Genomic DNA, 16,651 nt, shown 5'->3' with positions numbered 1-16,651 from the left:
CATAAAAAACTAAAAGAAAGGGAGGGGACCATGAACAGGTGGGCTGATGTCATTAATGGATGGTATTTAAAGTGTGGAGTTTGATAAATGTCATGGTCCAGCACTGATCTTGAAAACAAAATCTGATTTTCAACAGGTATTTCTGGACCCGGAGGAGTGAACCCTCCATTTTAAAGATCTGTCCTTGAAAACTGGCATAAGGAATTTCAGTAGATTTTTAATTTGCACTTCTTGTAGAAGTTGTTGTGAATGGAAGGCACTGGTAGCTGTACCACATTTAGTATTGTCAACTTTGCAAGAGGAATTATAGTAGCATCAAGTGCAAAATGGGTTTTAGTATCATCCAAAGAAGAGTGAGTTTGTCAAAGTTTTGATCTTCTTAGGAGGACTGATATATTTAGCAACTTAGATATGAATAAAGCATATACTTTATTGCATTATTATGTAAACTGATGCATATTTTATTTATTTTAAACTCTAATCCACTTTGTTCCAAGAGATGGGTAGTGATACTGAAACAACAATCCATTAAACATGTTGCAATAAAAATCCTCCTATAAAATGTTCAAATACCATATTGGGCTAAACTCCTCTCAACATGCTGCCTTATTCAGAGAGCATCCCATGGTTTTGTTATATATTTACAGAGGGCAAGGTACATGTCAGATATTTGCCAATATATGCAATACATTCCCATGATCAGCAAAGTCTTCCAAATTATAAGATTTAGTAGAACTATTACAATAGAAAAGAGAATACTTAGAACTCTGATTGTTCAGTGTTTCTGATTTACTTTGTTAGGAAATGATGGTTTACATATTCTATACTGTGGAATGATTATATAACTGCAGGCTGTTTGAGGTGTTTCTATATTTCATATAGAAATGAGGGCTAATTTGTATATTCTTATAAATATGACCAATTTTTGCATTATATATTATTGTTTTTACATTACATATTTTGATTCCCTCTACTGAATCACAGTACATATACCGTAGGTGGCTTTTTGGTTCTTGCAGCATCATTTTTTGACTTGCTAGGTTCCCATGTCTTCCATGATGCTACTGGAATTCATGGGGCTGTGCTTTAAGTGTAGAGTGAAGTTCACATCCTGGTGGAAATCTGTCCAAGTCAATCATTTTGCCCTGGATGTAGGTTTAAAGACTGGCGATTAGACATGTTCATATCCAGCATGCCTTTAGAAGTAAACAAGTGTGCACTGTTCCACTAGTAGATCATAATAACACCAAACTTCACTCTCCTAGGAATTCTAGTAATTAAAGGAAATTGTTTAGGAAAACAAAAAGCATTCTGTGACCTGTGGATGTAGTTCCTGTTGCTGACATCCTCATTTCAACCATGAGCCTTGCAGATTGAACTGTGTTCCTCCAGGGTACCATGGAAGCTGCAAAACAAGCTGAATTAGCACTCAGCTGACCTCTGGTTTAGCGCTCAGTCAGCTGGCTTACCATTTTTCAGTTGACCCTAAGGTCAAAACTCCTTCCTCAGAGAGGGATCAGTCCCAGCAGATTGTCTGAATGGAATGAGCTCTGCTGGGCTCAGCTCCTACTCCCTTCCTCCATTCTGCTGCCTTTGGAACCTGATTTCCTGCCTGTGCTGGACTTCACTGCCTGCTTGTGAATTGTCTGATCTTCAGTTGCTTCTTATGGAGCTTGGCCTGGATTGTACCTGTGGGCTCCTTGGGCTGATGACTAGCTTCTATCAAATCCTGAACACTTAAGGCCTGAATTCTGTTGGATCCTGATTTTTAAAAAAGTTCATTCCAGTAACACTCAAATTAATCTGCTAGTTGAATGAGTCCCATGAGTCCTCTGTACCCCAGTTTTACAATATTCCACTGACAAAGACTCTTTTAATCAATTGGGTGGTAACCAGTGTTCCTTCTAAGCTGAGTTAGTGTGAGCTAGCTCATGGTTTTTTAGCCTCTGGATCACACATTTTTGTCTTAGTTCAGGAAAAATGGCCCCAGAGCAAACTAATTTATGCAGTAGCTCACAACTTTAAATGCCAGCAGCTCACAAAGAAGAATTTTTGCTCACAAGACTCCACTGGTGGGAACTCATATCAACTATTGTACAGTCACTGATACTGGAGGTTTTGAACTATGTGTGATGCCATATTTATATTAGAAATCCTAAAAAACAAGTCAGATTCTATATTCTCTTACGGTTACTTCACGGACATAAATGAGACCTGCACCCATTTCATATATCTTTTTCTTCCTACTGCTTTAAAATGTGAAGAAGAGGTGGTGTAGTGTACCAAGAGCTATACTACTTCAAAGTGCATTGAGGGGTTCATGCTAGGTGGTTCTCCAATGGGAAAAAGGAATACTCAAACATAGAAAACTAGCAAGATCGGAAGAGCTATACTATATACAACAATAAATTACACTGTTTGATATACAATTGATATCTTGTATCCTGGCCTCCCATTCTCCACTGTTTCCCTGCAGTGGGAAAAGCACAAGGCAAAGCCTTTCTTCTCCAGAATGGTGCCTGAAACTTTCTAGCTGCATTTTATTTGAACAAATTCTACCCCGTTTGCATGTGGATTATTAAGTGCATGTGCAATTAAAGTAAAATAAGTGTATCTTCCTAGACATTTGTCCTTCCTTTGCCATCTCTAACAGGCATTCATTTTAATCAAGGGACAAGGGAGCAACTGAAATTATTTCCCCCCTCTTCTGTCCTTTACTCTGTAGGCTGTCAGCATGATGAAGTTTGCTTCCTCTTTTCATCATGACTGAGTGGTGAAGCAATATATTTGCGTATTGTTCTGATGTTAGGCGCCCAGTGCAAATCAAACACAAAGGGATATGTTGGACTTCCCTGTATGTTCGGAGGCACATGCATACTGATCATCTAATGAGAGGTTTTTGTGGGGTGTTTTTTGAATGAGAAACTACGGCTGTAATCCTAAGAACACTTTCTCAGAAGTAAGACCCACAGAATAAAATGGGATTTACTTCCAAGTAGATATGCTTAGGATTGTTCATTGAGTGGCTTGGGATTTCAAGCCATGTTTTGTGTTCAGAGTACTTTTTCTTAATAAAACTAGATTTTTAAGTAATGACAGAAACCACTCGTCGTAAGAACTCAGCAATCTTAACCCATACACAAGGCCAGGCTGTCCTATCATACTAGATGCCTTGCAGCCCAAGAAAGAGGCTGTTCTGTGTTTGCTTCTCTTTGCCCCTTCTATAAATAAGGCAGAGGTCATTTGAGGTTTTTATTTTGTCTTTATATTGTGATGCTTGTAGTTATGACTTTTACGCCACCTTGAGCATTGAGGAAACATGGGATTTAAATATTTTAATAAATAAATGCAGTAAAACTTCACCTGTGTCCTGCTATCAAAATGTTCTGTATTTCTCCACTCAGACTCCATATAATTGGCTATCATTGACATGGGGAGTGGCACACTATGATGTTACTGCATGGGAGGTTTTGCTAAATTTATTTATTAAGAGACACCCTGAGCCCGCCTTGGCGAGGAGGGTGGGATACAAATGGAATAAATAAATTTAAAAAATAAATAAATATTATGAAGGACAGCAGGGAATCAGACACACTGTCACTACTTAAGAGCGAATTTCTACAGTATTTTTGTGGTTCCCTTTTGTTCTCCAACTTCTCTCTTTTCCAAGTTCAAGCAATGCCTCCCTTAATTTTTTGTATATTTTGCATGCAGCATCATAGCCTGGACTTCTAATATAAATACAAAAGACCTGGTGAAAAGACTAAGAATGCTACTGCTTTGAGCATTGTTGAAAACCTGCAATCTCTGTCAGACTGATAGACAATAAACCATAAAAAATAAACCTCATAATAGCAGTGAGATGGCATTAAGACCAAACAGCAGTTATATTTAATACTATGCAGCAAAAATAAACCACAGCTAGGTTATTCTATATGAAAACCAATCTGCAAATTAAAATGCTTTCTTTAAAATCCACGTATTCTACTCTGGCTGCAAACAAACCATGAATGTTAACAGGGCTATAATGTGTACTACAGAATATTCCTTCTCTTGACTGTACAGATCTCATGTGAAGGCTAAATGAATTCAAGGCTTTCCAAAGTTATACAGGAACAAAACATAAAAAGGGGACGAGGACCTCCCAGCTAAAACTAGAGCATGGATTGTTGATCTTTCTTCTTTTCTTTACTGTAGGCTTACGACATCATGAAAGTGACCCATGGGGCAGAGCACAGCTTAGCACAAAACTTAATGATGCTTAAGGAAGACTGTGAAGCTGGCATAACAGCAAAGAGTGGCCTACAAACCTGAAGAACTGTGCTCTGCCCAAGGGAGGCCAAAAGAAGATACTGAAGAAAGCAATTCTACTTCTAGACAGGCAATGTGGCAGTGAAATCTCCATGGGTATAATGTGTGTGTTGGGGGGGGGGGGGTCCTGTAATTGTCTTATTACTTCTGTTAGTTTTCCAGCTGCTGCTTCTCTCCAGTGAATAATTCCAGGAGCAATAAGGTCTGCAAAGTGATGTTAACAAAGAATCTTTGGCAATTCCCAGTAAAACCTCATCTATTAAAAACATGGAAAATACTAGTTTGTAAGAATGATTTTCTTCATTTGTTTTTAAGATGTTCTCTCTGTGTTTGATCTAGATTACTGGATGGGTATAGAGAGTCCTACCCCTGACCTGGATAGTCCAGGAAGACCATTCAGGTATACCCTGCAGAGGCAGACCATGGCAAATGACCTCTGAACATTTTGTTATTCAGTCACAGTCGAGGCCGACTTTTCATGACCCCATGGACAAAGTCACGCCAGGCCATCCTGTCTTCTACCATCCTCTAAAGTCTGCTCAAATTCATGTTAGCTACATCAGTAACGCTGTCCAGCCATCTCATCTTTTGCCGTCCCCTTCTTATTTGCCTTTTGTCTTTCCCAGCATCAGGATCTTCTCCATCGAGTACTCTCTTCTCATTTGGTGGCCAAAGTATTTCAGCTTCAGCTTCAGCATCTGACCTTCCAGGGAACAGTCAGGGTTGATTTCCCTAAGGACTGACTCACTTGATCTTTTACCAGGACTTTCAAGATTATTCTCCAGCACCACAGCTCAAAAGCATCTCTTCTTCTGGTCCAGGTCTCACAGCCATACAGTACTACTGGGAATACCATCACTTTGACTATATGGACTTTTGTTGGCAGGGTGATGTTTCTACTTTTTATTATACTGCCCAAGTTCACCATAGCTGTTCTCCCAAGCAGCAAACATCTTTTAATTTCATGGTTACAGTCACCATCTGCAGTGATCTTGGACCCCAGAAATGTGAAGTCTGTCACTACTTCCACGTCCTCCCCTTCTATTTGCCAAGGTGTGATGGAACTGGATGCCATGATCTTAGTTTTTTGATGTTGAGTTTCAAGTCTACTTTTATCCTCTCCTCTTTCACCCTCAACAAGAGGTTCTTTAGGTCCTCCTCACTTTCTGCCATTAGAGTGGTGCCATTTGCATATCTGGGGTTGTTGATGTTTTCCTGTGCAATCTTAATTCCGGTTTGTACTTCATCCAGGTCAGCAATTCGCATGATGTACTCTGCATATAAATTAAATAAGCAGGGTGACAATATACATTGTTGGCGAATTCCTTTTCCTATTCTAAACCAATCAGTTGTTCCATATCCTGTTCTGACAGTTGCTTCTTGACCCTTATGCAGGTTTCTCAGGAGACATGTGAGGTAGTCTGGTACTCCCATTTCTTTAAGGACTTGCCACAATTTGTTATGATCCACATAATAAAAGGCTTTAGTGTAGTTAGTGAAGCAGAAATAGACGTTTTTCTGATATTTCTGTCCTTTCTCCATAATCCATTGAATGTTGGCAATTTGATCTCTAGTTCCTCTACCTCTCTGTAACCCAGCTTGAACTTCTGGTAGTTCCCAATCTACATACTGCTGAAGCCTAGCTTGTAGGATCTTTAACATGACCTTGCTGGCATGTGAAATGAGTGCAATGGTGCAATAGTTTGAACATTCCTTGGCACTACCCTTCTTTGGAATATAAACTGACCTTTTTGAATCCTGTGGCCACTGTTGCATTTTCCAAATTTGCTGACATAATGGGTGCATCACTTTAACAACATTGTCTTTAAGTACTTTGAATAGCTCAACTGGAATACCGTGATCTCTGCTCGCTTTGTAGTTAGTAATGCTTTCCAAAGCCCATTTGACTTTACACTCCAGAATGTCTGGCTCAAGGTCAGCAATTTCACTGTCATGGTTGTCCAGGACATTGAGATACTTCTTGTATAATTCTTCTGTGTATTCTTGCCACCTTTTCCTTATCTCTTCTGCTTCTGTTAGGTTCCTACCATTTTTGTCCTTTATCATGGCCATCTTTGCACGAAACGTTCCATTGATTTCTCCAGTTTTCTTGAAGAGATGTCTTGTCCTTCCCATTCCATCATTTTCCTCTATTGCTTTGCATTGTTCCTTCAGGAACGCCTCCTTATTTCTCCTTGCTGTTCTCTGAAAATCTGCATTCAGTTGGGTGAATCTTTCCTTTTCACCTTTGCCTTTCACTTTCCTTCTTTCCTCAGCTATTTATAAAGCCTCATCAGACAGCCACTTTGCTTTCTTGCTTTTCTTTTTCTTTGGAATTGTGCTGATTGCTGCCTTCTGCACAATGTCACGAACCTCTGTCTATAGTTCTTCAGGTGCTCTGTCAACTCCAGTTCCTTAAACCTATTCTTCACTTCCACTGCATATTCATAAGGGATGTGATCAAGGTCAAACCTGAATGGCCTAATGGTTTTCCCAGTTTTCTTCAGTTTAAGCCTGAATTTTGCAATGAGTAGTTCATGATCTGAGCCACAGTCAGCTCCAGGTCTTGGTTTTGCTGACTGTAAGGAGCTTCTCCATCTTTGACTGCAGAGTATATAATCAATCTGGTTTCTCTGTTGCCCATCAGGTGATGTCCATGTGTAGAGTTGCCTTTTAGGTTGTTGGAAGATGGTGTTTGTTATGACCAGTTTGTTCTCTTGACAAAACTCTATTAGCCTTTGCCCAGCTTCATTTTGTTCTCCAAGGCCAAACTTGTCAGTTGTTCCGGTTACCTTTTGACTTTCTACTTTGCCATTCCAGTCCCCTGTGATGAGGAGGACATCTTTTTTTGGTGTTAATTCTAGAAGATGTTGTAGATCTTTATAGAACTGGTCCACTTCAGCCTCTTCTGTGTCAGTGGTTGGGGCATAGACTTGGATTACTGTGATATTGAATGATTTGCCTTGAATACAGACCGAGATCATTCTGTCATTTTTGAGATTGTATCCCATTACTGCCTTCCTCACTCTCTTGTTAACTATAAAGGACACATCATTTCTTCTATGGGACTCTTGCCCACAATAATAGATGTAGTGATCCTCTGAGTTAAATTCACCCATTCCCGTACATTTTAGTTTGCTGATTCCCAAGATGTCAATGTTCAGTCTTGCCATCCCTTGTTTGACCACATCCAGTTTATCTCGATTCATAGATTTTACATCCCACATTCCAATGCAGTGTTGTTCTTTGCAGCATCGGACTGTTCTTCCACCATCAGACACATCCACAGCTGAGCGTCCTTTCGGCTTTGGTCCAACTGCTTAATTTTTTCTGTGGTTACTTGGACTTGCTCTCTGCTCTTCCCCAGTAGCATATCGGGCACCTTCTGACCTGAGGGGCTCATCTTCCAGCACCATATCTTTTAGCCTTTTGTAACTGTCCATGGGGTTTTCTTGGCAAGGATACTGGAGTGGGTTGCCATTTCCTTCTTCAGTGGATCGTATTTTGTCTGGGATCTCAGCTGTGGCCTGTCCATCTTGGGTGGCCCTGCATGGCATAGCCCACAGCCTCACTGAACTGCGCAAGCCCTCTCACCACATCAAGGCAGCAATCCATGAGAGAGCAGTAATCCATGAGAGAATCCTCTGAACATGCCTTGCCTTAAAAACTCTATGGGATTGCTATAAACTGGCTGCAATTTGATAGGAAAAAGAGGGCCTCTGAACATTGAAGAATCTAGACTCCATTTTCAAACCTATTGAATCTCTTCCTGGATGTTCCTTTCCCTCCCATATTTTGCTGATGTCAATGGAGTGTGTTCTTGATATAATCTCACTTTATATATTTTTCTCATCTTACTGGGCCTGGCATGTCTATTATTATTGTGCTCATAATGACATTTGCATATTAAAAGTTGGATCAGATCTTCTGCAGGTGTAAACTGACTTAGCTCTTTCATATGAGTTAAACATATTTAATATACTTCACATTTCAGCATAGTTTATGCACATTATTTTGTTAATTTTCACCATATGAGCCTGATTTGTGCAGTCAAAAATATCCTGAAGTAATTTTCTGGAACTATTGAATATAAGAAATATGAAGTAGCCTTTGGAGTAAAGACAGTCAGTTTGCTTAAATTACTTTGTCACCAACACATTGAGATGTCATTATTTCATGTATACTATTTTTTGAATGCTTCTAGCACATTCAGGGAGGGATGGTAGCTCAGTGGTAGAGCATCTGCTTGGTAAGCAGAAGGTCCCGGGTTCCATCCCTGGCATCTCCAACTAAAAAGGGCCCAGGCAAATAGGCATGAAAAACCTCAGCTTGAGACTCTGGAGAACCGCTGCCAGTCTGAGTAGACAATACTGACTTTGATGGATTGAGGGTCTGACTCAGTATAAGGCAGTTTCATATGTCATATGTCACATTATTACCATTTTAAAGAAATTTTCTAAATACATTTATACCTTCTTCTGTAACCACGAGGGCTCCAGGAAACAGTGAATTGTCATATTATACTCAGTTAGGTCAATTTATCTTTGACTGACCCTAGGGGGTTGGCTAGGGTCTCTCACTGTTATTTGTAATCCTCGAAATGTGTTTTCCAGGGACTGAATCTGGAATACAGGACCAGAAATAGCACCTTGGGGAGCCATCTTAAATGGGTCTACCTGGTGGGCTTACTTCCAGGAAAGTATCCTTGGGATTGCAACCTTGTTTCCTGAAAATTGCCATCAGAAATTACATTATAAAGCTGTAAAAGAAGGTAATTGCTTCAACAGTAATGATGTTATATACCATCTTCCTCTTCCCCTCCTACTCCTTTCTCGGAAACATTATTTAGCACATAAAGAAAAAATGCTGGCTTCTATTCCTACTCAATGAAAGAGTCCTTCTTGGAAGAGTTACAGTTTGTGGTTGAGTGAGATACTTGGATCAGTAGGATTAACTTTGATTTTTAACTCTTAAATGGATTTTGAGGAAGTCAGATATTTCCAGTAGAAATGTAGATTAACAATTTATGTGCTTTTGAAAGCCTCACTTAGGTGTGTCTCTTGTCTCTGACAATTTACGGGCTTGTCCGTGCATCCATGACTGTCATTTCATTAATCTCTAGTCGGACTTCTTCACACCAATAACTTGACACCATTCATTAAACAGGAGGAGAACACATTTCAAAGAAAATGAACACTCTGGGCACAATTTACAGCCAGAGCTCATGAATGCCAATGCTTGGAGAATAATCTTCTCTCAAGGTGTTTGAACAAGTTATAGCAAATGAAGCATCATCCATTTGCTTAGGTGATACCAGAGCCAAGTGGTGTAACATGCACATTGGGCTGTCATCCTAGCTGTAACAGGAAGAAGACAGAGTCACATCAAGCCCTCAGCAATCATCCTGTGGAATTTACTGTTTGGGTTTTTTAAATTGGTGTTATGAAGAAATTATTCAGGGGAAATGCAGGATCTGGGTTACAGGAATTGCATCACAATCATCTTATTAGGAAATTCTGAATATGTTTTATGTTCCCAAGTGAGCTGCCATTTCTTAGTATGCATGCAAAGGGTTCATAGATCCTGGTTCTACCAGGGCCAGATTAAGGCCAACTGATGCCCCGGGCATAGCTCAACAATGTTGCCCCTCAATCTTCCCATTGCTTAACTGACAAGTAAGGGTGTGCATTTTGATCTACCCAAGCTGAAAATAGTCCCCTCAAGATACCTTATTAATTTTTTTAGTATATTTTGGCTTCTCAAATGTATCTTGGTCTTCTCGGGGAAAAAATCCCAAGAAAATCCTGGATATATTCAGGAGTTTGAGGTAGATCTGAAAATGGTGGAGAGCTGTTTGTTCAGTCCCTTATGATTATGCAGTCCCTTTAAACTTTAAGTCAACCTGAGGATCAGCTAGGGTGTTGCGAAGCTGAGAACTCACCACTGCCTCAGCTGCAGCTGGCTTCTCTTGCAGTCTGGTTTAAATCGGGGTGCAAGAGAAGCCATCCCAAGGAGAGAGTTGAGAGCCTCCAACAGCATGGCTCTGCCTTCTCCTGCTGAGGGCAGCCCAGCTGGGATCGCTGTACCTGTGGGGAGCTGACAGCTCCCTGCAAGTTGTTCTCTCCTGCCTTTTCCTGCAGCTTGGCTTAAACTGGGTTGCAGGAGAAGCCAAGCCAGCTGTGAGGGTGTCTGCTTGGGAGGGTGACCACAATAAATTTCTCTCAGTCACTCAGGCACACACACAGAAATCATGCCAGACCTCTAAGAAAATAGGCACCAGGCGGTTTTAAATTCAAAACCACAAAAAAATATTTATTGGATAACAAAAGGCAAGGGAGAGGAATCGAAATAATATTGATTAGAAGTAATCAATAACGACAAATCAGTTGGCAGGCAAATGGTTGCCAACTAATCACTCACTTATTAAACAGAGAATTTGTCAGTCTGAGGTAAAGTATAATATATATATATATCACTGGCAGAAGATTTTTAAGCTGCCAAACAGGCAGGCTTCACAATTCCAGGGAATTCTATGACAGGCAGGCAGTGCCTTCTGGGCACTTAGAATTCTTTTCAGTTCAGTTGTTATAGCCATAGGCTTTGGCTATTCAAATAATAAAAATAACAAACTGACAGTCACTCTTTCCACACACACATATAGAACTCCTGACTGGTGCCAGTTTAACTCTCCCTCACAGCCACTCCATACTAATTTTGAGGTCTCACACCTCTGAAGTCTAAAACCACCCCCTCACTCCTGGTGTGCCTCAGCTCCCAGTTAGTTTTTTGGTCTGAATCTTGGGTGACCCTGATGACCACCAGAATCTAGTCCTCTCTTCTGTGTGTTTTTGTGTGATCTCAGTTTGTAAACAGGAGATTGCCTGGATGTGCTGGCAAAATCTCCCTCAGAGAGTTTCCTTCACAGAAGGTGCCTGGTTTTTGCCCCCTTCTGGCTTCAAACTCTCTCTCTCAGACAGAAGCTAAGCACAGCTCTGTCTCTCCAAGGAACTCAGCCAACTGGCTGTTCTCAGCTTCTTATCCAGTTGCTCTCACACAACTGACCGGCCTAAGCCCACAGTCTTCAATCCAGATTCTCTCTCTGAAGACGTTTCTTGAAGACTCCCAAACCAGAACAAACTAACCCGGAGGTGTTCTCTGCCAAGCCACCTCATCATTTTGCTACTTTTCAGTTGCTAACATTTCAGCCAATCGCTGCAAGCTTGTTCTCCAGCTTCTCAGGCTAAATTCCTGAGTCCATCACACCAGCGTTTTCCAGTTCTGGTCTATTGGACCCGAAAAATGTCAGGATTTCTGAAAAATTCCAGATCTGAATACCATACCAGTATTTGGATCCAGGATTTTTTGGGAGATCCAAAAAGTGTTCAGATCCAAACAACCCAAACTGAAAAATACCAGTTAAAAAAAATGCACACCCCTATTGACAAGACATTAAGACTCAATAAGTGCTGAAGGTGAAATAATATATTAAACATTCAGTTTTCTTCTGGGACAGACCCCCAAAACTATATTAGGTATACATTTTAATGTATTTATTTAACACTATAATATATTTATTTAACACTAGTCCTATGCTCTTACCACTACATCTATCTGGCTCATATATGGAAGGCCACTCCTCACAGGATGTTCACACAAGTCATGTGTAATACTGATGGAGGAGATAGCGTACAATACTTACTAATAATCAACACAAATTACTGGATACAAATCTCTAGAGACTCTGCAGAGTACAGACTACGCTGGTAAAATGTTATTTATTGTAGTGGAACTAATATACGTGCTGGAGTTGTGTAATTAAAAAAAATCTTTTTATATATTTATTATAAAAGGCCATACATTGGGTTGTAAATGTCATACAACATAATCCTATATAAATACATGCATTAGCAGTCCTACAGAGTATTTTGTAATGCAGTGTGTTATAAAATATTTTAAAGTAGGTCAGCATGACTCCTATTTGACAGATACAGCTTAGAAAATATAATGACTAGTGGAGTTACGGCAAAGATAAAATTTAAACCTGATCAGCTTGGCCTATTTAGGTAGGATAGCGGATTTAGAAATACAGTGTACCTACTATGGATCTTTATTATCTTGGCAGCAAGTATTAAACATAGTGAAGACAAAGAAGTAATGTCAGTGGATGCATTCAAATGTCATTGGGGAAAATGGACTTTGTGACAGGTGGGAACCTGGTTGCTTGCATTAGAAAATTTGTTGTAAGCAAGCTCCCTTCACCCATTAGCTCACTCCTCCCTGATGCTGCAGAGGGAGTAGATGCTCTGTCTTTAGTTTGAAAAAACTCTGTTAAACACAGAACACATTCTCCTTTCTCCTTACCCCTTTTGCTCCCTTTCGGAGCCATCTTCCAAAACAAGAAATATCGCTTTGTGAAGGGTAAAATTATTTGAATTTAGAGCAAGCTGGCGACAGGCATCGAGTAATGGCTGCTGGCCCAGAAGTAGGTCCCAGCCACTCCCCACCAGGAACCTGCTTGCTTGTCAGACTTGTATGCAGAGATTGTACATGGATGTTTTCAACTAACTACAGTTTGTCACAATGAACAATATGAGTACCTTAACACATAGAACATGTAACTTAATACATTTGAGTGCATAAAAGAATCCTAAAGACTGGTATTCTTAACCATGATTTGATCTTGCTTGAGAATGCAAACCTCAGCTTGTTCACATTCAGACACCACAATGCATATGAGTTAGCTGAATGCTTTTGCCTTGATCTCAGCATACAGAATGAGTAGAGAAAGAAGGAAGTAGGAGGAAGGGTGCATGCAGCCTCAACAATCAAACAGCTTTGTGCCCATCATAATTGTAGTATGTTGATGATTTCTAGAAAGAGTAACATCGCAATCCTAACATCACTTTCCTGGAAGTAAGTTCCTTTGAATAAACCAGAGTAGAATTCTGAGTAAGCCTTCTTAGGATCGTTCTCATAATGATGCCTGACAAAGTGCGTAACCTCATACTGAACAGTTACAGAGGCACTCTCAGGTTATAAACTTTCTTTCCACAATGATGTTGTAGAAGTCTCATAACTTCTGTGTAGGTGAATGTATAACTTTCATTGATTACAGTTTATTTCATTCTTCGTGTTTCTCTCAGCAGGAGCAATAAATGAAACACATTTAGTTGGAAATTGTTTACTGGATAATTTAATTTCTGCAGGGTTAAGTGCTGTGGAAATGTAGAGAAACAAAGGTATTCTTGTTAGTTTCATCCATTACAAACTGTGTTGCTTAAACAAAACCAGCCAGAGCTGGACATGTGAATACATTTTTTAAAAAAAGTTTGCAAATGTAAAAACAGCTCATTGGTTGAAAGGGAGGTCAGGAGCTGAAAAATGTGTACAAACTATAGTAGCTGCAAAGCCACTTATAAATGACTGCTCTTCTATTAAAATGTAGGAGTCTGAGGAATGGAAGTGGCCCATTCTTGATTATTTTGAATAGGATAATACTGGATGCAATATAATGTATAAATATACATAACAGGGCATGATTCAACCAGGGCTGTCTTAACACATGGACCTGATGGGCACTTGCCCATGAGCCCCATGGGCATAGGAGCCCCATACTAATCTGTGTATGATGCAGTACTAATAACCATTTACATTTTTATTCCTGTGAGTAGTTGTCGTAGGGGCCCAGTACACCGCTTTACCCAGGGCCCATAATGCTGTTAAGATGGCCCTGGATTCAACCCAAGAATAAGCATTAGGAATTTATCTAGCTATCTGGGCTAGACTTAGTTCTACCACAGCTAAAGATCCCACGAAGAGATAAGCATAGAGCAGAATGAATTACAGTTACCTCCCTCCCCTTTGACTCTGTAAAAGAACAAACCCTGCACCCAACTCTAAGAGGGAATGAGGTCTCTCTGTGCAGCCATTCCCATTCAGCTGCCCTATAACAATAAATGTGAGCCCCACAGTTGCACTTTTTGTGTGAAAGGGGGTGAGTTAGATGGTGGTATGACAGGCATGCCTCCCATTCCTCTAGCAAGTTGGTTCTGAGTTTTAAATTGTAACACTTTTTGTTCTTGCTCACATAGAGTTTTACTTGAAGGAAAATACTTCATTTCCTCCATAAAATTCATCATAGACACGTATCAGTGGCAGCCAAGGGAGAAAAAAAAGTCAGAAGATTTGTTTGAAGAGGGGAGAGCGGCTGCCTAGAACATAGACATAGGGCTCTGCTATTGCTTGAAAGCAGTGACAACATCTAGCAAGACATTTCCTGACTTTGCTATATATTATCATTTGTGTTGTTGCCTTCACTACAGAAGAGTACTTTCTCTGTAATGCCACTGGTGGCTCAGTTTTATTCATAAGGAAAGATAGGATTCACTGTCTTGGGCACTGCTACGTCTATCATTTTGTAAAAGAAAGGAAGAATGAGAACCAAGCCAGATCCACAGAAATATAATGGCTTGACTCCTAAACTTTTCCTTCTATTTGTATATAAAGGGTTAGCACCAGAGACCGATGCTCTGCAAAGCAAGATAACACTGTGCAGGTGGAAAGAAGGTATAGGATCCTCCAAGCCACTAAGAACTACAACTCAGTTTTACAGAGCAGTAGAATTCTGATGCTTCAGGGTCAAATGTGTTTTTAGGGAATAAGAGAGTTTATTTGTTGTTGGCAAATGGGACTATTGCAGAAATTTGGGGGGGGGGGGTTGCTTCCTCCTTCTATTATCAGCTCTCCAAAATCCTCCCCCAGATTGAGGCTGTTCATAGCACTGGAGGTGCTGGATCCTATGAAAGATTTCCACATACACAATACTCTTTGGGCAAACTGAAACAGTAAAATTACTCCTCCCTCACTGTACTAAATAGCGACCCCATGGCGCATAGTGGTAAAGCTGCAGTACTGCAGTCTGACTCCTCTGCTCACAACCTGAGTTCGATCCCAGTGGAAGCTGCATTCAGGTAGCTGGCTCAAGGTTGACTCAGCCTTCCATCCTTTCGAGGTCAGTAAAATGAGTACCCAACGCTGGGGGGAAAGTGTAGATGACTGGGGAAGGCAATGGCAAACCACCCTGTAAAAAAGTCTGCCGTGAAAATGTCGTGATGCAACATCACCCCAGAGTCGAAAACAACTGGTGCTTGCACAGGGGACTACCTTTACCTTTTTTTTGACTGTGCTAAATGATTATATCCATATCGCCTTTTCTACACACACAAGACATAGACCAAGGTATTTCTTCTGATACAATTTCAAAAACAAGATCGTACAAACCATCAGTTGTATATTACATTACTTCATATGAACATTGTTCTTTTGTAAAAATTATATCAAAGTCCTATGTATCTTAGCCCTTGCACCACTGTTTACACAGTTAGAAATACACTAAGTACATTTTATTTCCTGTGCAGGCATCATTGGATCCAAACCATAGAGTTGAAGGAAGCTGCAGGCAAAAGAAAAAAAGATCTTACACCTCATAAATATGTAAGGATATGTTGGGTTGTTGTAAGCAAAACAAGTCTCTAATTTTCTAGTGTGACTTGGAATATCTGTGTGAAAGTCAGACCCTTGATCTGTTTCCATCTGACCTTAGGTTGGGATTCAGGACTGAAACAACAGTAGAGGTCTTGATTGATTATCTTTGGTTATAGTTGGATAAGGGCAATCCCTCACTGCTGATACTATTAGATCTCTCAGTGTTTACTTTCATTTATTACAGTCTCAAGACCAGGATACAGTGTAAACATAGGGCGTTTTCGCATTAGCGTTTACCCCGGGGTGGCATCCCATTTACCTCCAGATCTTTTGCTTGATTTCACACATGTTGCTCCGCGGTCACGGTTTGATCCGTGGCTTCAGCACTTTCACCGCGCAGTATCTGGATGTGCATGTTAGTGGAGTTTCCTAAAACCTGCGGATCCACTCTGCGGAGTTTGTTGTGGGAAACTCATCCCGTTCCTCATCGACTGCTTTGGGGGCGACACCCTCCTCTGCCTTTCAGTCCTCCCACTCCATTAGTTTGAAAAAACTCCATCCCCCTGGGATGTGCAATGCAATGCAAATCATGTACGCTGCTGGCCTGGCCAATCATCAGCCATATAACCTAGTAGTGTGTGTTTGTGGTGCTTCCGAAACGTGCCCGCATGGCCATTTTTTTTCCTTCATTTTAGTTCCTTGCGTAATAGCGATATTTCACAGCTACGAAATTCCGAAATTTCAATGAATCAAGGAATCAATGAGGTGCCATACACAGCATACACAACACATGCGTGATGCATTCCGTTAGATCGAAGTCTGAGGGCAGCATCCGCAGTTTGCTTACTACTACTTC

At 40.5% G+C, this 16,651-nt stretch overlaps 1 protein-coding gene across 1 annotated transcript in view; it reads left to right on the top strand.

Annotated features, from left to right (window-relative positions):
* The window catches only part of SMYD3 (SET and MYND domain containing 3), a 706,638-nt gene extending 702,050 nt beyond the window's left edge, over positions 1-4,588 (top strand). Inside the window, exon 12 of the mRNA XM_060243806.1 lies at positions 4,198-4,588. Within this exon, the coding sequence (XP_060099789.1) occupies positions 4,198-4,314 (117 nt within the window). The 3' untranslated portion in view covers positions 4,315-4,588. The remainder of the gene's footprint in view (positions 1-4,197) is intronic.
* The last annotated feature ends 12,063 nt before the right edge of the window (positions 4,589-16,651 follow it).

This window comes from Heteronotia binoei, chromosome 1 (genome assembly GCF_032191835.1).
Source record: "Heteronotia binoei isolate CCM8104 ecotype False Entrance Well chromosome 1, APGP_CSIRO_Hbin_v1, whole genome shotgun sequence".
Lineage (NCBI taxonomy): Eukaryota > Metazoa > Chordata > Lepidosauria > Squamata > Gekkonidae > Heteronotia > Heteronotia binoei.
Note: the sequence above shows the minus strand (reverse complement) of the source record. Positions and strands in the feature narration are given on the sequence as shown.